Raw genomic sequence first — 21,571 nt, forward strand, 5'->3', positions numbered from 1 at the left:
AGCAGTGGTTCTCAAACCTTTTTCATGTCAAGGACCCCCATTTTGACACTAAACAGCCCGCGGACCCCCATTTGAAGAGATATGCCAGGGACCCCCAATCCCCCATAAGAGAAGATTTGTATGGCTCTAGCAGTGATTCTCAACCTGTTTAATTTCAAGGACACCCCAGTTTGAGTCTACGGACGCCCCCAATTAATGGAATTTCTATCTCTGAGACCCACATTTATATTGTAAAACCAATGTTAATTGCAGCAAGCTCCTCATGTGGATAATGGATATAGTGTTGCTCCCAGAACTCATATACCAGCTGCTCCCAGACTGGTCTGTCTGTGTGGGCACGGCACTGGCCTGGCCTGGCCTGGCCTGTTTTTACTAACCACCGTTTTGGTTGGTCACCTTATCACCTAAAACTGTATGAGTATGAATTGGCCTTGAGAATTTTATCAGGCTTGACACTGCTGTGTCTGACTGTGTATGTATGTACTGCGTAGACTCCGTAGAGTGATACTGTCACCCCCCTGCCTTATCCAGTGCCAGGAGTGGAGAGCTGGTTGCTTCATGCGCTGGTTTGGTCTGTCGATGGTCTGTCGATGGCCTGGCCTGGCCTGGCACGGCACGGCCTGGTCTTGGCCTTTTTCTTCTTTTTAAAAAAAATTCTTCCAGGGGCCACAAGGGGGCGCTCCGCGGGCCGCAAATGGCCCGCGGGCCGCCTATTGGGGAACCCTGCTCTACAGGGTTGTTTTATTTGTGCACACATTCGCGCGCGCGCACACACACACGCACACATCATCTCAACCTTGTCACATAATGACTCGTGCCTGTCACTGCGCCGGCCACACAGGAGTCACTCACAACGCATGCACGTTGTTTGTTGTACCGTGCTTCCAGCTTGCCTTCCTGATGTCATTAAATGAGATGGAAATGTATTGCAAGAGATGCCATTACAGCTACAGGGACCTTGATGCTTTCCCCAGATCTCATTTGCCTCGCTGGGTTATTGCAGGCATGCCTTATTATTTGTTTGTTGTTCTCCTCCGCACGTCGGTTATTTAGAATTAATGACGCTGATTGTAAGTCAATATTCACGCGCGCTGACTCCGTTCCGAGTGGCGCGTAGACAAATTACACAGCCTATACTGTTTTCCACCGGTGTACCAGCGGTGAGTGCATTACTGCTGCTGTATGGTCTCACTTTGAACAGAAAACCCCACGTGGCAGTGGTGTAAAGTAACTAAGTACATTTACTCAAGTATTGCACTTATACAATTTTTCATACTGAGGTGTATACTTTGAGGTGAGATACTTTGAGGCGAGATACTTTGAGGTGATACTGAAATTTGTCTTAGCTTTATATGTGTAAACCTATGTACTGTACTGTCTTAGCTTTATATGTGTAAACCTATGTACTGTAGTTCACATGTATATCTTTAGTTTTTTCCTTCTCCTGATCTTCTGTATTGTGATGTTTTTTTCTATATGATATTGCATTACTCGACGACACTGAAAATTAGTTTGATTAGTAATTTCGAGAATAAACAAAACTTGAATGAATGAAAGGTGTATACTTTCAGGTGTTTGTATACTTTACTGGAGTATTTCCAATTTCCAATACTTTCTAGTTACTTCTACTTCTACTGATTAGAAAACACATTAACTACTTCAACCCTATATATATTTTGGCCATTTGAAAATAGCCAATCTACAAGCTCACAATGTGTCACGATGCGACTATTATCAAAAGATTTTGTACACACTTTGAACTTGTGAAATGGGACTTCTGCAATTATGCGTACTTGCACTTTTTACTTGAGTACATTTTGAATACGGGACTTCTACTTAAGTAACAGAGTACATCTACAGTGCAGTATTTATACTTTTACTTAAGTAAAACATTTGTGTACTTTCCCCCCACCACTGCCGCTTGGGCTGTTGTTGCGGAGATGAAAATGTTCTAGCCGTGCCGTTTTGTGTGTGCGGAACGCTAGGGCTTGAACAATGAGTTTAATTATTACCCCTGGAAGTGATGTCAGGCGTTTGGCTTTCTTCTGTTGTTTTGGTTTGGGAGCGGAGGGGGGTTGCCTGGCTACGTCCCCCTCTCTCTCCTCCGACTCCGTGCTCGAGATGATTGAGGGTAATTACACCGCCTATTATGATTTGTTATTCCTAATTGAGCCTGGGGACACTGGCGTGGCCGTCCGGAGAGCCGGCCCACCGGCGTATTGAATCGTGTCGGCCTCATGCTCCTCGCCAAGTCCATCAGTCTTATAACGTCGGCGGTCTCGTCTCGGCAACCGAGAGAACAGTAAGATGAATGGAGTTCATTTGAGCCGCCTGTTCATTTATAATAGAAGAACGCCCACGGTGATGAGAGCTTATCAGGAGAGGACCGTCTTATACTTCAGGGGTTTTTTTTTAGTTCAGAAGATGTACTGTAGCGCAGTGGTTCTCAAACTATTTCATGTCAAGGACCCCCAAAATGACATATGCCAAGGACACCCATTAAGAGAAGGGTACGTCAGTCCCGGAGGGACCGGGACTGACGGACAGATCGGTGAACCAAATCTCAGCCGTGACCCGCCCCTCTACACCAGAAACCAACTAACACGTTAGCTCAGGATATCTAAGTCAAATTAATATTGACTTCAATGTGACTCCGAAGCGTGTGCCATATGGAACCAATTAACAGGATTTAGTGTTTTATTTTGTTGTGCTGCAGTGTACACCAGCTAGTCCACAGATAATTGAATCAATTAGGCCGTAGCGCTGCAGTGGCTCCTCCACGGTTCAGTCACACAACAAGCAGAACCAATACGTACGGGGAGGCATTCCAGAGAGACCCGGACAGCAATTAAAGGCCCCTTTTCCCGCAGAACACTCACTATACCCAGCTCCTCGCCCAGCGGAGGAGGACAAAGTCAAACAGCGATAATTAGTGTGTTTATGCATGGAGCGACTGCAGCTCTCAATGCGACATTGAGCTGGAGAAAAAAAGGGGGTATGTGTGTGTGTGTGTGTGTGTGCACGACTGCGTGCACGTGTGTTTTGAGACAAAGGCACCGAGCCGGCGCTCCTGGATGTGAGAAACAGGTGGAATAAACCCGAGGAATTGTCAGTGCTGATGATGCGGTCGCGGGGGGATTACGAGTTACCTGAAAAACACAACTCTCAAACTACTGTATTATTAGAGGCTCTGCGCTTACATGGTGTTCCCTTCCCGTGTGCGTGTGTGTCTGTGTGTGTGTGTGTGTGTGTGTGTGTGTGTGTGTGCGTGTGTGTCTGTGTGCGTAAATGAACAGCTACAGGCGTTTGTCCTTGTCTTCTCCTAGCTTGCCTGCTACAGGTATGAGTTTTCTTTAGAGGGTCACCAACTTTTTCCAAGCAAACTAGAGGAAAAGCTAGCTTTCTGGAGGGGATGGGGGGAGGGTGCATGCGCATGGGTGTGCATGTGTGTGTGTGTGCCACAGTGTGCATGAGTGTGTGTGCTGGGGGGGATACAGATTCTGTATTTTTTTTACTATCCTGCTTGAATCTCACACTTAGCTAGACTTTAATTTGTCTTTGATGGGAGGAAAACAGCCAGAGTCAACCGGAGTTCAGTGGATGCAAATTACACAACTGTTTGTGTGTTTGGAGAGTGCGTGCGTGGGTGCGTGGGTGCGTGGGTGCGTGGGTGCGTGCGTGCGTGCGTGCGTGTGTGCGTGCGGGTGTTAAGTACTCACAGCGCTGCCTGGGACAATGTGGGGCCTCTCCATGGCGATGGTGAGGCAGTTAAGGAAGATGATGACGAGCACCACATGATCGAACATCTTGTGGCCGATGATCTGGTTGCAGACAACCCGAAACCTGTCATAACAATAATAACACAAACACAATCAATTACCCCGCCGAGGAGGGGGGGGGGGGGGGTGTTAGGGGGTGGACTGGCAACGCTATACGTGGCGCGAGCTATTGAGCGGTGACAGATGTTTGAGACGAATTCTGTGGTCGTGGCGGTTTCAGAATAAAAATGTGTCGACGTCGGCGATGAGAAACGACGTAAAACCCGTGAAATACAGCGTCTCTTAGGACCAGCGTGTTTTTTTACAGATTGAACAGCGCTACAGTGGTGATTCTGGATCATGGCCCACTTGAAAATCTCACAAAAAGCTTTTTGCGGCCCATACCACCCGTGTGACCACTTAACACGGCAGACGCACGGCCCAAAGTGAATGAGCATGTTGATATTGATTGTGTTCCGCCGTGCATAAATGTTAAGAGTATATTTTAAGTTCTTATAGATCGGTGTATGACAATGCTCAAAAACTCATGTTCGCGCCTGATGGAGGGGAAAGGAACTGGTTGGAATAACGTGTTCCTTCCACGCGCTACGTCCAACTAGGGAAACTCCCCCCTGTCAGGTGTAAAGGAGCAACTTGGACACTCAGGCATGAAGGAAGCATGAGTTCAAGATCGTTGCTCTCCCCATGTCCCCCATATATGGGGACTAGGTTGGCGGAGGGTGTGTAGAGCCCAGGATCACATTAGATAATTGACACAGGGGTGAAAAATGGGGTACAAAATCGTGGAGAAAAAGAAATCATGTTCCAAGGTTTTAACCCATTCCGCGCTATCCTCGAGATATCTCGTGGAAAGTTATTAATTCCATCTGAGCCATCCATGAGATACACGAGATTTGATTACAAAATGACTTAAAAATATAATTTCACCTTTTTTTTTTTTGCCTCCGTTAGCATCCGCGGCTAGCATCCATAGGCCTCTCATTGTAGAAACAGCCTACATGGCATAATCCGTGGTACACGTGCACGCGCACAGGGTTATTAGTGGTATTTATGCTCAGAATGGCATAAAATGCCATGTTAATAGCCTATTAAAACATTAATCCGAGCCGCGCTAATCAAGCTGCTGCTCTGGGGGCGATGGTCCGTTGGGAGTGCCCGTTCGTCTCTGCTTATTTTGTGGATTTCTCTGGCACTATAGCGCCACGATCTCGCCTATAGAGGGCTGGGCAGTAATGTGTTAAAGAGAAGGAAAAAAAACAATGCCATGACATTTTTATGACACACATATTTTCATGGAGCTTTGAAACCCCTGGTTTGAACCAAAGGTAAATTGAGAGGAGTTGTAAAGATCCCATAGCTGGTGTTGTCGGAGGCGTTGCATAGCAACCAGACCAATGTTAAAAGCTGGTTTGGGGCTCAACCACTTCATATACGAGTACAGCGGGGGTACGAATATGTACGTACCTAGCTGATAACGTCCCATAGCTGGAGGGTACAAATATATACGTACTTAGCAAAAAAATCACACCCGTGTGAACTGAGTGGTGCAACTCCCCCCCTTCCAGCCCCCCCCCCCCCCCCCCCCTCTCTCTCTCTCTCTCTGTCTCTCTCTCTCTCTCTCTCTCATTAGCAGGCAACAGTGCAATACTATCTCTCCGTCTCTGTTTCTGGCACGACAGCGCCCCTACTGGTACTCATGAGTCACACATGAGTCACACACAAACATAGTCACAAACGGTTAACGTCACAAACATAGGTGAACAACACGGACATTGCTGTTCCTTGGAGTGGTTGCACCACTCAAAAAGAGTTAAAACTAGAGTGTCTGCCAATGAATGTGGGGGGACCCGTCTCGCAATACCCTCTCAGCCCACGGTTTGAGGAATAGCATGCGTTTATAAACTTCACAGGTAACGCCGAGCTAGCGCCTCCCATTCAACGGAAGAGATCCAGACGACGCCCGTCGCCATGCACGCACACTGACGCTTTTAATGAACCATTGTGGAATTAAGAGTCATTAATTATGCCTGACATTCATTAGCACACATGAAAAGGTTCCGCAATAGGCCTTTAGCGAGCCAGAACAGAGGGGACACGAAGAGAGAGAGAGAGAGAGAGAGAGAGAGAGAGAGAGGCTGTGATATACAGTGATGCTCTGAGAGGGATTAAACCATGCGTCAAATATGCTTTGATGGCCCGTATCTTTAAGGGGTGGGGGGGGGGGGGGGGCTTCAGATCTGAGAATTTTCTTTTTACTTGCAGGCTGTACAGTCACCTCTGAGCTGACAATCACATGCAACGAGTGCTTCTGCGTGTGTGCACGTGTGTGTGTGTGTGTGTGCGTGTGCGTGTGCATGTGTGTGCGTGCGCAGAGATCATTATTCATGTGCTGTTCACAGAATGAGCTAATTCCTCTTTTGATATAATGTGAACGCCACATCCTCCATAATGAACAATTCATGTGCCATCCATATGCGTTTTGCTCTGGGGGATCGAGGAGGGCACATGGCACGCACAGGAACGAACACGCACGTGTTGCACGCACAGGAACGAACACGCACGTGTTGCACGCACGCACGCGCGCACACACGTGCACACACACACGCACAGAGTCATGGCCAGTTCTGGCTCCCATGGTTGGAGGGGCTAACAATGTCAGGTCAAATAAAGGTTTTAATCTGCCTCAGGCCTAAATGGGTTGAACAGGATTTAGGAAGCAAGCCCAAATAAACAACTATAACTACAGTACAAAACAAGCCCATAAAACCTTAACACGCAACTATACCAATATTTACGAGGAACTTTTACAGCCCAAATTCGCTTATAGTAGGCCGCATGGCAACCCTTGCAATTGTCCCCTGATGTCCTTCGATGTCCGTTGATGATGGCTATGCGAGCACGGGTGGGTGTATGCGTGGAGTCAGCGCCAGGACGGATTCCATACGGCGCGCGCGTGTCCTCGTGTGTCAATCTAGGGGTGGCTAGAGGAGAAGATCGGATTGGTGCCAAACACAACGCCTTTTGTTTTCGTCCTTTTTTGCGCGATCAGCTCTTCCGTCCCCCAAACTTTCCAACGTCAGGTGATGTCAAAACCAAGAACTTTTCAGTGCTGTGCTGTGACCCCCCCCCCCCCCCCCCCAAGCAGAATCCTAATGATTTGAACTGGGGAACTTGGAATTGTAATACATTTAGTTTGACTCGGTTCCACAGACTATGAGCTTGTAGATCGGCTATTTTAACAATGGTTGCCTAAGCTTTCTTACGAAATGTGGCCAATTTTGGTATTAAACTGGTCTTAAAGGTCATTAAATTGTCACTTTAGAAATGTGAAGATAGCCTGTGCACTAATACTGTATGTGGGTTTGTGTATGTTGTTGAGTGAGAAAACAATGTCGCACATTAAGCTAATCACCCCCCAATGTCGCACATTAAGCTAATCACCCCCCCCCCCCCACCCCCCCCCCCCCCCCCCCCCCCCCCACCCCCACCGACCCCCCAGTTTGGGAACCACTGCTGTTAAACGATATTCATCATACATCCAGCCAGGCTTGGAGAAAAAGAAGCCATTACAGAAAGCTCTAAGAGGAAGAGGTGGATGCATGGGAGGGGTTCTCATGGGTATAATAATGGAGGGGGGGGGGGGGTCTCCTTCCCTCTCTCTGTCCTCCAGAGCAGAAGGCAGACAGACGCTGTACAGATCCAGTACTGGTGGGAAAAGTTCTCCACTTCTTTTGAAAGTATCAATACTGCAATGTAGAAATACTCTGTAGCAAAGTATAAGTTCGGAAACGAAAACTGTACTTGAGTGATAGAACGAAAGCATTATAGTACCAAAATGCACTTAAAAGTATCAAAAACAAAATTATATTATAATTGTAGTGGAGTAAAAGTGCAATATTTGCGCCTGAGATGTATAGTGGTGTAGAAGTACAAGAGTAATCGAAAATTGTAAATACACAAGTAAAGTACAAATACCTCAAAATTGTACTTAAGTTCAGTACTTAAGTATGTGCTTAGTCACTTTCCAGTTTCCACCACTGTACATCAAAGAAGGGAGAGGGTTGGAGGAGGAGGAGGAGGAGGAGGAGGGGAGGGAATTAGCAACGTATATTCGGCACGCGCTCAAGAGAGAACAGTCAGCAGCACGCCATGGGGAAGACAATACCTCCGTCCCTCTCTCCCTTTCCCTCCCTCCCTCCATCCCTCTCAATCCCCTCTAACCTTCCCCGCTTCCTTCCGTCCTTCACTCTGCCCTTGCTGGCTCACCCCCTGACGCCGCGGCGGAAACATACGGGATGAGTCAACGCGGGAGGGGGAGGCGGCGGCGTTGAGGGCTGCGTGTCGTGTGCCCTCTCGGCGGGGAAGTACCGGCTTGAAGGAGAAAGACGTGCGCTGATGAGTGAGGGGAGGATTTAAATGTGGAGGGGGCTGGAGTAGCAGTGGATGTACTGTCTGTAGGCAGTGGTGGAACTGTATGTTTTGTAATAATAATGAAGTTTTCAAATAAATGTAGTGAAGTAAAAGTACAATATTTGGATCTGAGATGTAGTGGAGTATTTAAGTATACAGTACTTAAGTAAATGTACTTTGTTACTTTAGGGAAAGGGAAGAGTTTAGGGTTTTCTTAGCGATTGTTCTGTAGATGATTGTCTGTCTGTCTGTCTGTCTGTCTGTCTGTCTGTCTGTCTGTCTGTCTGTCTGTCTGTCTGTCTGTCTGTCTGTCTGTCTGTCTGTCTGTCTAGCCGCAATACCGCTGGGAGACCTAAAAAGTGGCGCTGTTGAGCAGCCTAAAGGGCCATTCACATTGAGCACCATAGATATTTAAAAAAAAACATGCCTCACTGGCTGCTGCCGTTCATTGGAGCGACATGTCTCCAATGAAGGCAAGAAGTGCTGAAGGCATTTGCGGAAGGCACGCTGTGTTGCTGCCCAAGTGACGTCACTCGTGCAACTCCTCCATGTCTCTCGCTGTCATCTCAAGTAACTACTGGCCAATCACAGCGCGTCTTTTCCGGGACTTATGTTACGGAAGGCTTCGCAAAGGAATCTCGGGAAAATTGTGCTTCCAATTTTGACCCGTGCCCCAGAGCCGAAAGAAGCACTATCACTATAACTGCATCCAGCCAGCGGTGTGGTTGAGCAGCATGCACCGCTCAGTTCACATGGGTGTCATGTTTTATACATAGGATATATATTGTTTTGGATGAACCGTTGGTTGCACGCCCAGACGAGTTGTACCTGGACTCCGGAGGGAAGAGGTAGAGCGACCAGGTGTCTCTCTGTCGACACCACTCAGGCTGCTTCTTCTCCAGCCAGCGGAACATCCTGGCAAAACGGCCCTGGAAGAGAGAGAGAGAGAGAGAGAGAGAGAGAGAGAGAGAGAGAGAGAGAGAGAGAGAGAGAGAGAGAGAGAGAGAGAGAACCACACCATTATTACAGTACATACAAATGCACAGATGTACAGATGTGCCATTCCATTAACTCTTCACGCATTCCTGATCTTTTCCTGAAGGTTTTCTGAAAATCCCCCAGGTTGTATTCACTGATTAGCCAGCTTGCCATTTCTTCTCCTTTGATACTGAAAAGAATTGTGTCACTTCTCGACACGCCCGGCAGAGGAACTCCATCTATTCAGAATCTGAAAATAATTAATAGAATATAACACCTTGGCAAATGCCCCCCCCTGATGTTCTGACAATGTACTGACAATCTACTGAATTGCATATGGCAGGATATGTGAAGATACGCATGCACGCACACGCACACGCACACACACACACACACACACACACACACACACACACACACACACACACACACACACACACACACACACACATGTTCTCTTATGTACTGTATGCACACAGCACACTCACACATCCATGTTCTCTCAAGCATGCACACAGCACACACACATCACACATCCATACAGTCAAATCCTGAGAGCTTGAAGAATGTATAAACCATGCATGGTCAAACGCACATGCACACGCACACGCACACGCACACACACACACACACACACACACACACACACACACACACACACACACACACACACACACAGCAGACTAACCAAGACGGGCTCCTCCTCTACATTCTCCTCCTCGGTGTTGTCCTCCAGGGAGAGCTGCGTGGGCCCCAGGGCCGACGGGGAGCCCTTGCCATTGCAGTCGCTGTGGCCCCCCAGCGACGGCGGCCTGGAGCTGTGCATGCTGGCGGAGCGGTGCAGGAACGGCACCTGGAGAAGGAATGAGAGGGAGGGCATTTTGGACATGAATTTAATTTTAGGACAATCCAATCCACTTTAAACTCAGAGTTTACAAAGTGCTGTACAGAAGAATACAACTAAATACACTGTAGCTAAACACAGAGAACAACAGCAAAAACACACGAAAAATACAAAACGGATACAAAACAGAGCCTACACAGACACTTTCTGTGTAGGCTCTATGCACATGTATACGCCATTTTGGAAATAGCTCTTCCTACTTCTGGGCAAGGACTGTCTAAAGAGGATGAGACGCGAAGACCGTACGGGCGAAGCCATGTTGCTCCATGGAAGGAAAGAAACATGCGCAGTTGAGACCAAGGAAGCTGAACGCGGAAGTGTTGGCTGCATATAGCCCATTGCGCATGTTTCTTTCCTTCCATGGAGCACCATGAGCAACATGGCGTCGCCCGTACGGTCTTCGCGTCTCGTCCTCTTTAGACAGTCCTTGCTTCTGGGGGGCTCTTCCGACTTCCACCACAGGTGTTACCGATAATACTAATGAAGGCTCTGTTCCATTCAACAGAGTCAGGGTGCTGTTTTTGTGCATGTAGGACTCACTGGAAACACCTCTACACCAGTGGGTCTCAAAGTGTCCTTGAGTGGGTTCCAAATGGCCCCGTACGGGTGTGTAGCTCTGAATGGTTCATGGGGGACCATGGAGGTCATTGAAAGTAAAATGTTTGAGAACCAATGTACACTAAACGGAAAACAAAGCAGTTGCTGCGAGAGTGAGGTCCAGCCAACACCAACTCGGGATTAAACAATTAGCCTTAATTAGTATTAATTAGTGTGCGGACCCCCAGGGGATCTTCAGGGGTCCGCAGTGCAGACCCCCCTTTGAGAACCGTGGCTGTACTGTACAGTCGAGTGCCACCGAACCTTGTCCCTTATCCTTTTCCTGTATTTCACATATTGCATCTGATGCAAAGTTAGTTCAGAAATCAACCAGCAGTTGGAGCAGCATGTTTTTTTATAGTAGTGTTAAAATGAACCGTGGCTAATAAGACAAGTATGCCTTAAAACATTATACTTTCTGTCTATAACTAAAATAAATAAATAAAAACACCTTTAGATATTTTATTTCAGGAAAAGGATAAGGGACCAGGTCGGTAACCTGACTCCGCCAGATGGGGCAGCAGAGAGTACACTGGGTTCCCCCCTCCTGCTCCCATCTGGGAACTCTCAGGCAGACTTGATGCTGCCTTGATCCCGCCTCTAGCTGCCGCTGATTGGCCAGGCCGTTTTGTGGCCGGGCATCAAGTCTGCCTGAGAGTTCCCAGATGGGAGCAGGAGGGGGGAACCCAGTGTACTCTCTGCTGCCCCATCTGGCGGAGTCAGGTTACCAGGTCGGTGGCACTCGACTGTATATACATACCTGCAGCGTGGTGTCGGGGGGCAGGTCCATGGAGCTGTATATACATACCTGCAGTGTGGTGTCGGGGGGCAAGTCCATGGAGCTGCGCGTCTCCACCGACTCCATCCTGCGGTGCCTGGTGGGCCGCTGGGGCTGCTGGGACATGGAGTCCGTCCGGGCCAGGGAGGTGGTGTCGGCCCCCTCCCCACCTCCTCCTCCTCCTCCTACTCCACCCCCGTCCTCCTCCGAGCTGGAGCCTCGCTCTCCGGAGAGGAGCGAGCGGCGCTCCCCGGACTGGCGCCTGGCGTTGTGGCGCTTGTTGAGTGAGGGGGCGCGGCCCAGGCTGTTCCAGCTGGAGCGGCGGCTGGTCCGGCCGCTGCCGCTGCCGCCGGAGCTCCACGGGGCGCCGGCGCCGCTGTGGGGGGAGGAGCTACGGACGCTGGTCTGTGGGAAAGACAGGTGGTCAAACCAGTGGTGGAAAAAGTACTTGACTGTACAAGTTTTCTTTCTTTTCAAAATCTTTTTATTCAGGTTTTTTTGTAACAGTAGCCCAGGGGCAAGTATTAAACAGACATATAAAATATAAAAATAAAACTCAATCCCCTCTCCCATCCTCCCCCCACCCACAATCCCAAGGATAGTCGGAAAAACAGTCTGGAGGAAATAAAAAATTACTGTACAAGTTTTCAAATGTATAACAATCTTTTACAAAATCCAAATGTTCCGACTTCCAGCACAATTCATTGCATATTGGTTGTTGAAAAATGTTTTACGAACTCATACGGAAGTATTTTTGAATGCTTTTTGGCAATAAAATGTATATAGTCTGTCATGCCAATAAAGTACAAGTACGTCACTATAGCTGTACACCTGAAATACAGAGTGTAACAGAGTGATAGTGGGAGGGAGAGGGAGAGAGAGAGAGAGAGAGAGAGAGAGAGAGAGAGAGAGAGAGAGAGAGAGAGAGAGAGAGAGAGAGAGAGAGAGAGAGAGAGAGAGAGAGATTGTGCAGAAATCTGGAAGTCTTTATCCAGCTCCGTTCCAGACCATTGATTTGTTAAATTGAGAGTGTCGACGGCGGCAGTCAAGTAGAATATGGCCGCTATTACTTGATTGTTTGACTGGCACGACACATTAATCATCGTCAATCACCTCGACCTCCTCCTCCTCTGCACGCCAGCACAGCCACACGGCAAGCGACCAGGGCACTACTTATCCTCTTAGCACGCATGCATTAGCAGTCACCTCGTGGAACGCTGAGAGAGTGATTTGAGATGCTTGATGAGCTTTCATCTCCAATGGGGTTTCCTCTGGGTGTGTGTGTGTGTGTGTGTGTGTGTGTGTGTGTGTGTGTGTGTGTGTGTGTGTGTGTGTGTGTGTGTGTGTGTGTGTGTGTGTGTGCGCGTGCGGCGTGACAGACAGCAGTCGACAGGTGATTTGAGGTGTTTAATTAAATTTCAAACTAAAGTCATTGTTGCATTTGATAATGATAATGAGGTTGGGGGTTAAGATTAACACATCTGTGGTGCATCCACCAAGTTAATTTAATTTAGCTACACATTCATTTGGCATTTGTATCTGTACATATTGAAGTTATTTTGTTTCACACATTTGCTACTTCAAAGAAATGTAGTCTAATTGTAACTGTACACTTTTGAAAAGAAAAACAAATCAGTATAATCATAACTGATGAGCATGTTTTAGGGGGGGATCACGGCACTCCATCTTTAAAAAGAATGAGGAGATGAAGGTTGGGTTATAAGCCCCGTTTCTCACAAAAAACGTGCAGTGATCCTGGTCTCTATACTGCCTCCCCCTGGCCAGCCGGGGCACCTGATGGACGGGAAAGGAACAGGTTGGAATAACGTGTTATTTCCGTGCACGTGCTACGTATACAACCGGGGAAACTCCCCTCTGTCAGGTGAATAGAAGCATCTTGGACTCCTCATGCATATAGAAGGAAGCATGAGGTCAGTCCGTTGCTCTCCCCAAGGTTGGTGGAGGGAGTGTAGCGCCCCAGGATTACATTAGAGTGAAAAGAATGGGTTACAAAATCGTGGGATAAGCAAATATAGAGAACATACTGTAGCCCCTGTTTGAGACACAAAGATAAAGAGGTGTGGAAAGCACTAACCGGTGACTTGTCGTAGAACGCCGGGTCGATGGACACGTTGCTGGCGCGGCGCGACGCCTCGCAGCCCAGGACGGGGTCGCCGCCCCCCGGCGTGGGCAGCTTGGGCACGGGCATGGGCGTGGCGGCCGTGTGGGTGATCAGAGGAGGGGTCAGGCTGGTTTTCAGGTCCACGTGGCCGTTTATGGGCACTACTAGTAAACAAAGAAGAAAGAGGTATAACGGTATTTCTGCTGGTGAAAAACAAAACAAAATGTGCGTACACACATGATCGCCGATCATGCTATTTTCACTATAGTTTGGGTCCCGGGCAAACGTCTAATCTCTCTTTTGGGTCACAGGCTAAAAGGTTTTGGAATCAGCCCTAAGGCTCCATTTCCAGTGAGCACTCCAGATGTTATGATTGCACAGCCAGCCTCCGTTGCTAGTTCAGGCAGACAAGACGAGAGAGAGAGAGAGAGAGAGAGAGAGAGAGAGAGAGAAAGAGAGAGAGAGGGCGATTACCTGATCAGGTGACTAGTCACATGCACTCTTTACCTGATCAGACTGGCTATTTAAACTTCTCTACCTATACCTGCTGATTCCTGGCTTCTCTCCTGCTGTGCAGACGTGCGTCGCTGTTCCTCCCTGCTTTGCCTGCTAACCCGCTGCTCATGAAGTCCCAACGCCTCCCCAGCATCCCCCTGCATGGGGTCTTAATTCATTCCCAGTAATTCTATTTGGCTTATAACTTAACAAAACATGTTCATACTACAGAGAATGAATAGACAGAGCCCTGACGCCAAGCTATGCTTCATACACCTCCTACATCTATCATCTATGCTTCATTATGCTCAATAAATATATATTCTGAATTCATTCTAAGAGTTGTCTGACTGAAATTGTGTTAATCTTTGGAGGCAGAGAAGGAGGGCATTCAAGGTAAGCGAAGTTTGAAGGAAAGAAAAAGAAAGCGACCGCGTTTAAGAGGAGATTAAGCTAAGGGGAGGGGTGGCAAAGAGACATATCATCCCAGTTGAAATTCTAATGTGTCATGCCGCTGCTCGGCGAAATCAATATTTGAGCAGAGCCTTAATCTTACGAGATGCGTGCGAGGGAGCGTAATAGTCCGCCAGCAAAGACAAACAACACACGCGGTAGTATACTAGAGCACAACGTGCGCGGTGGAAATGTGACTTTAATAGCACTTATTCCTCTGCGTCATTCCCGTGCACTCCTCGGTATAGAGTAAGAGCCAAGAGGAATACATTACAGGCCCTTTCAGCCACTGGAGAAGTTTGTTTTTTAAATTCCGTCCATATGAGAGAGGGGAAGGAGGAAGAGTACAATGCTGTTGGGAGTTGAGAGGGGAAGGAGGAAGAGTACAATGCTGCTGGGAGTTGCGCTCGGCACATTTCATCCCACAGAACTCCTCCGGACGTCTGTGTGCATGGGTGTGCGTGCGCGCGCGCCGCGTGCACCCACGTGTGTGTGTGTGTGTGTGTGTGTGTGTGTGTGTGTGTGTGTGTGTGTGTGTGTGTGTGTGTGTGTGTGTGTGTGTGTGTGTGTGTGAGTGTGTAAAAAAGGGGCAGAGAGCCGACACGCAAGGAATTGTAGATGAGGCAGTGGGTTGATGAAGAGGGAGCTAGACAGGGCACGTGCCTCATGGCCCCGATGTGGTTAAAGAAAAAAGAAACCAGCCAAGAATGAGCGGAGAGAATGAGACCTCAACACGGACTCTGTGACATTTTGGAGGACATTATACCAAACGATAACGACACATTCTTTCAACCTGTATTTTTTTTTAAATGGCATAAAAAATGGAATCTGCAGGGATGCTTAGCCAAGATGATTCAAGGGGGTGGGGTGGGGGGGGGACACCACCACCACCAGGCACTTTACTTTTACTAATGCATCTGGGACGAGTTGTAATAAAAAAAGAAAGAAGTTTGTCATAAGAGAGTCGAGAATTCGGAGAGACTCCATTAGGGCTGCATATTTAAAGCCAGCAGATTACCCTTACAAAAGCAGTGCGTGTGTGTGTGCGTGCGCGTGCGTGCGTGCGTGCGTGCGTGCGTGCGTGCGTGCGTGCGTGCGTGCGCGTGCGTGCGTGTGTGCGTGTGTGCGTGTGCGCGTGCGCGTGTGCGTGCGTGCGTGCGTGCGTGCGTGCGTGCGTGCGTGCATGCGTGTGTGCGTGCGTGCCTCACCTGCGGATGCAGACAGGTCCTTCTTGCTGCCATTTACATCCTCCATGCTGCGACGGATGGAACCTATCTCTGAACCTGGATTAGACTCATCGCCCTTTACACACCCGCACGCACACACACACACACACACGCACACACACACACGCATGCGCACACGCACACGCACAAGGGCACACACACACACACACACACACACACACACACACACACACGCACACACGCACGCACACACCAGACACGCAAATTAAAGTAGTGAAGTGGCAACCGCGGTCTTGTGTGAACTATATAACACAGGACTAAAACAAAAGAGTGGGTGGGTTGAAGTTGCCTCTGTAACACGCAGATCTGGGCTCAGTTTGACTTCCTGAAGAATACACGTTGTCGTTGTTGTACGACATAATGCAGCACGTGGTAGACGTTCTGACCTCAGATCAGCGACTACAGAGGCAACCTGACTACAGACACACACACACACAGTTCACCATGAGGCTACGATGAGTCCAGACTAGTGACGGAGAGACTAAACCATGGTGGCCGATCCGGTTCGACCGCAACATGCAGGACAGTGCAACGTCTCGCTGAGAGCGACCACACCGAAGCAAGTGTACAGGGTGGTTTAGACTAGTCATTGGTTAGACCAGTCATTAGTCCTACAACTACAACCTATCTCAAACCCTCACCCTAAACCTCCCACGGGGCAGCACACCTAAGCCTAACCTTAACCCATGTCTAACCAATGACTAGTCTAAACTAAGTATGCACCCCAGTGTACATGTATCTGGAGTGTCATACTCTCTGCAACTCAGAGAGGGCTATGGATGGTATACGAGAACAGGTAGAAGATCACCGTGCACCGAGCAGTGCTGACGAATGGTTATGTCTAATGCAGAAAGACAAAATGTTATAATTCAGCTTAAAATGAGTCGAAATGTATCTCTCTTAAGCCCAAACCACACCAAAGGGTCCATGCGGGACGAGACGGTAGCGTTGGTCCCAGCGGTGTGATATGTCCTGTTCCACGTCCACCCAAGTAATTCAACTGGTTCAATTCAATGGGCCAAACCACACCAATGGGTCGCCATGCAACTCCTCGTAACCGTTTAGGTGCAAGGAGTTTGGATAGTGTGGTTCACATTAGCACGTGAACTGATATTTTGCCCACCATGGCATATAGTAAAGCACCCAGAACAGAGCTTCGGTGTGGTCAAACACACACACACACACAGAAAAACCTACTAAGGAACACACACACGTATACAACAGCGTACAAGCTAACACACAGACACACACAGGCCCACATGCACGCACACATGCGCACAAACACTTATTTTTCTATCACAAGCACTCTCGATGTCTACCACTACCTCAAACAAAAACACGCACGCACACACGCACGCACGCACGCACGCACGCACGCACGCACGCACGCACGCACGCACGCACGCACGCACGGGGCCAATCTTCAGTGTGGTCTCTCAGTCATAAATCATCCACACGGCACACAGTTTGTCAGAACGCCGCAACTGTTTGTCCATCGTTTTTCACTCCGTCATTGTTTGTGTCAAAATAATCCCCCTTCCCGGGCCGAGCACTCCCGTCTGCAACTTCCTCAGCCTGCACACTGTCTGTGTCTGAGCCATGATTCCTCTCTGCCAGCCTCTATTCCTGTCCTTGTTGTCTTGGCAGGGCTCGTCCTTCCCCGGCCCTGCAGATCAAGAGCTTTGTTCCGTAACTGACTGTTACTAAAGGACACTCCGTGCTTGGAGCGACAAGTGCCGACCGATTTCAGAGATTTCTGAGTTCTGAGGATTCATTACTGTCACATTGCATCAGTGGGGAAAGTGACTATAAGTACTGTGCTTAAGTACAATTTTGAGGTGTTTGTACTTTACTTGAGTATTTCTAATTTCCACAGTACACACTTTTACTTCTACTCCACTACATCTTAAAAACCCAATTTGTGCCCAAGACGTCTCCACAGACATCCCATGGTGTGCCCAAGACATCTGTACACGTCTTAGGATATTTCATAATTTCAAAACGTTTTTTCTTTTCTTTTTTGCGAAATCGGATGGGCACTCCACGTCGCTATTTTGAAAGAACACAAGGGCACACAATGTGTTAATACACACAGGTACAAAATAATACATAACACACGCACAGACACACACGCACAGGTACAAACACGCATAACACACGCACAGACACACACGCTCGCGCATGCATACACAGTACTGATCGTCTGCACCGCCTACTACGCTAACAACAATTCATCACCGACCACAGGTAAGTAAAAACGGCACACACAATCAATCCAGAGTGACAGCCTTGATAGGACGAACGGCGCATGCAGTGGAGCATCGGGCGCGACGCGCTCAACCTCTCCCCTGTCGCTCTGTCTCTCTATCTCTTCTACGCCTCCCCCTCCTTAGCCATAACCTTGATTTATACCAAGTCGTGCCCCAAAAAGAGCTGATATACGAGCGTACAATGAGTCGCCGTGAGCTTGTAGATTGGCGCTGTAAGTATAAATTAGGCTTTCTTGTGGTATTGGGGATCACCACAGTCACCTTATAGGATAGGATCGGAATCTGCCCTTGATAGGTTATACTGATGGTATAATGCTATGCCATTGGCCCAGAGGGTAATGGTATAACGCTATGCCATTGGCCCAGAGGGTAATGGTATAATGCTATGCCATTGGCCCAGAGGGTAATGGTATATAATGCTATGCCATTGGCCCAGAGGGTAATGGTATATAATGCTATGCCATTGGCCCAGAGGATAATGGTATATAATGCTATGCCATTGGCCCAGAGGGTAATGGTATATGCTATGCCATTGGCCCAGAGGGTTTTGAGGCCGACCACAAGGACCAGGCTGAGTTCATAGTCAATATATATAATAAAACTCAATGACACATGTGGCCTCATTCAGTCCGGTGCACTTTAAGCCCTGTTGGGCTCTAGTCTGTACGTGTTAGTTAAGGTGTTCCGTTTTGGGTCCGGCCTTAATCCCCGGGCTCTGAACGCGTCCACAGGTGGCACTACGGCGTCACATATCACCACCGTGCTGTCGCTCCTTGACCCTGGCCCCGATATAGTAGAGTTAAGACCACTCTACTATGTGTCCAACGCCAGCTGGGGTCTCTCCCCTGAGTGAGAGGTGTGTGCGTGAGAGCGTGCGTGTATGCATGCGTGCGTGACAGGAGAAATCCATTCGAATGACTCTAAATGGACCCTCCGCCAGTTTTTTTTAAATCATTTCGGTGTTGTCAGTTTCTCATCCTTCATCCTCTTGCCCGCTGTCTGTCTGTCTGTCTGTCTGTCTGTCTGTCTGTCTGTCTGTCTGTCTGTCTGTCTGTCTGTCTGTCTGTCTGTCTGTCTGTCTGTCTGTCTGTCTGTCCCTTTTATTGAGGGTGTTTGCATTGAATGTGATGTATGTATTTCTTTTTTTACTTTTTCTTGCCCTGTAATCTGCATAATATCAGATGCTGTATCTCAAATTTCCCTGTGGGATCACTAAAGGTCTTATCTTTAATACTGAATGAACCCGTAATTTGTTAAAAAAAGTTCAATTGACATTTACAGTCGGTGTCAATTGAGGTCCCAAAACGGATACACGGATCCATTTTGTACACTAAATTACATAGCCGTGAGGGTCCGTTTGGACTGGGCTGATGGGAGACAAACATCATATACTCCTACGCTATACTGTACCTCCCTGCAGTTTCTTTTATAAGCAGATCACTAATTCTGCCCACGAGGGAGATACAAAAACAAAAAATAGAGGGTAAAACAACAAGGAATGCCTGACTGGAGGGAGGAGTGGTATAAGCCCCAAAACATGGCAGCAAAGAGCTTAAATACTTAGGCAAAAATACGGAGAATGAAGTCGACAGCAGACGGGCAAATAATAATAATAATAATAATACATTTTATTTATATAGCGCCTTTCAGGTCACCCAAGGTCGCCTAACAAAACAGAAAAGAAATACAATATAATAAAGCAAGTTTAAAATAAACACAAAGGCCTGCAGCAAATGAAATGAAGGTTGTTTTCCGGAGTTCCATTTATTTTCAGAATACAGCATCACAGCCATGGGGCCTGATCCCCATGCATGCATCCTTCAGCCTCACGGCCATGGGGGCCTGAGCCCCATGCATGGGGGCCTGAGCCCCATGCATGGGGGCCTGAGCCCCATGCATGCATCCTTCAGCCTCACGGCCATGGGGGCCTGAGCCCCATGCATGCATCCTTCAGCCTCACGGCCATGGGGCCTGAGCCCCATGCATGCATCCTTCAGCCTCACAGCCATGGGGGCCTGAGCCCCATGCATGCATCCTTCAGCCTCACGGCGTCCGGAGACTAACTCGCCCTGTTACAGACATTTTAGTATAGGCTTTATACAGATCAGAACAACGACATCAAAGGAAAAGCCAAAGGTGGTCTCAGGTTCCCCCCTGTACCAAATTGTCAAACATGTCCATATTAGGTGTGGTCACAGGAAGCCCAGGAAGAACACAGTATGGTGTCCTAAGCAGGCAACCCCCAACCATTTGTTTGTGGTCACTGGCTATTCCAGCTCAGTGGCCTTGTGGTGTCCGCCCTGATACTGGGAGGTCGGGGTTCAATCCCCGGCCGGGTCATACCAAAGACTCTAAAAAATGGGACCCAGTGCCTCCCTGCTTGACACTCAGCATCAAGGGTTGGATTGGGGGTAAGTCCCTGCGACATACTAGCGTCATGTCCAGGTGGTGTGCTTGTACATCAAGCTGCCTCACGCTACAGAAACAGGAGATAGGCTCCTGCCCTATGGGCCTCATGGCTCGGCAAGGCTACTTTACTGGCTATTCTGAGATTCCTAGCCTACTAAGGACTCTGTGTCATGACATGTTTGCCGAGCTGAGAGACAATGTAATGTCACACTATACTATAAACAGTTATTTAAGCTATATGAATGTGAATTGTGTTTCCAGATACCACACCTACTTCTAGGTAAATACAGTACAGAAACTCTCAGAGCAGAGCGAGCACACACACAAGGGCTCGGAAAGGAATAACACAGAGCTTCGGTAGGTAAAAGACCTGGATTTGAACCGCAGCAGGTAATTTGAACAACGTGAGGCCTGATCTTTATAGGCTACTCGGTTGTGCATCGAGTCTGGCACTGCACATATAGCTAAATCCACCAGCTATTTGCAGTGCGAGACATCGGCATGCAGTTAAATATAATGGGATATATGCACACACACCATTTTGGGAAGAACTTGGGCCACTTCCCTACTTCTACCGGTGATACTAATGAAGGCTCTGTTCCATTCTAGTCAAACAGAGTCAGGGTGCTGCTATCTTGCATGTTGGCTCACTGGAAACACTCTGCTAACACAGGTGGGTCTCAAAGTGTCCTTGAGTGTGTTCCAAATGGCCCCGTACCGGTGTGTGTGTGTGTGTAACTCTGAGAGTATAGGGTCCATTTGGTTCCATTTGTACACTCTCAGAGTTATGGGGGTCCTTGAAATTAAAAACTTTGAGAACCACGTACTGCTTGCACACTAAATGGAACAGAGCCTTGATTAGTATCATCGGTAACACCTGTGAAGGAAGTATAGGGAAGCGGCCTGGAAGCAGGAAGAGTTATTCTGTGTGCATAGAGCCTATCATTCAGGCGTAAGCGCCATCAGGGATGTGAAAGGAAGAGATGTATAACGGTAGGGGGGGGGGGGGTCCATCATAGGTCCCCAGGGAAATCCCTGGGTGACTGAAATAGCCCAGGTCTGTTTGGATAGCTTGTTTACACTCCGCTACCCCAATTTGGACATGGCTGAGACGGGGGCCGGTCTCTGG

At 48.3% G+C, this 21,571-nt stretch overlaps 1 protein-coding gene across 1 annotated transcript in view; it reads right to left on the reverse strand.

Annotated features, from left to right (window-relative positions):
• cacna1g (calcium channel, voltage-dependent, T type, alpha 1G subunit) overlaps nucleotides 1-21,571 on the reverse strand; it is a gene marked incomplete at its 5' end in the record, with an annotated part of 243,541 nt that overhangs the window by 97,341 nt on the left and 124,629 nt on the right. Inside the window, 6 exons of the mRNA XM_079492215.1 lie at nucleotides 3,720-3,843; nucleotides 9,018-9,118; nucleotides 9,856-10,020; nucleotides 11,477-11,851; nucleotides 13,542-13,732; nucleotides 15,725-15,818. Of these exons, the coding sequence (XP_079348341.1) occupies nucleotides 3,720-3,843; nucleotides 9,018-9,118; nucleotides 9,856-10,020; nucleotides 11,477-11,851; nucleotides 13,542-13,732; nucleotides 15,725-15,818 (1,050 nt within the window). The remainder of the gene's footprint in view (nucleotides 1-3,719; nucleotides 3,844-9,017; nucleotides 9,119-9,855; nucleotides 10,021-11,476; nucleotides 11,852-13,541; nucleotides 13,733-15,724; nucleotides 15,819-21,571) is intronic.

Source organism: Electrona antarctica (genome assembly GCF_951216825.1).
Source record: "Electrona antarctica genome assembly, chromosome: 22".
Taxonomy (NCBI): domain Eukaryota; kingdom Metazoa; phylum Chordata; class Actinopteri; order Myctophiformes; family Myctophidae; genus Electrona; species Electrona antarctica.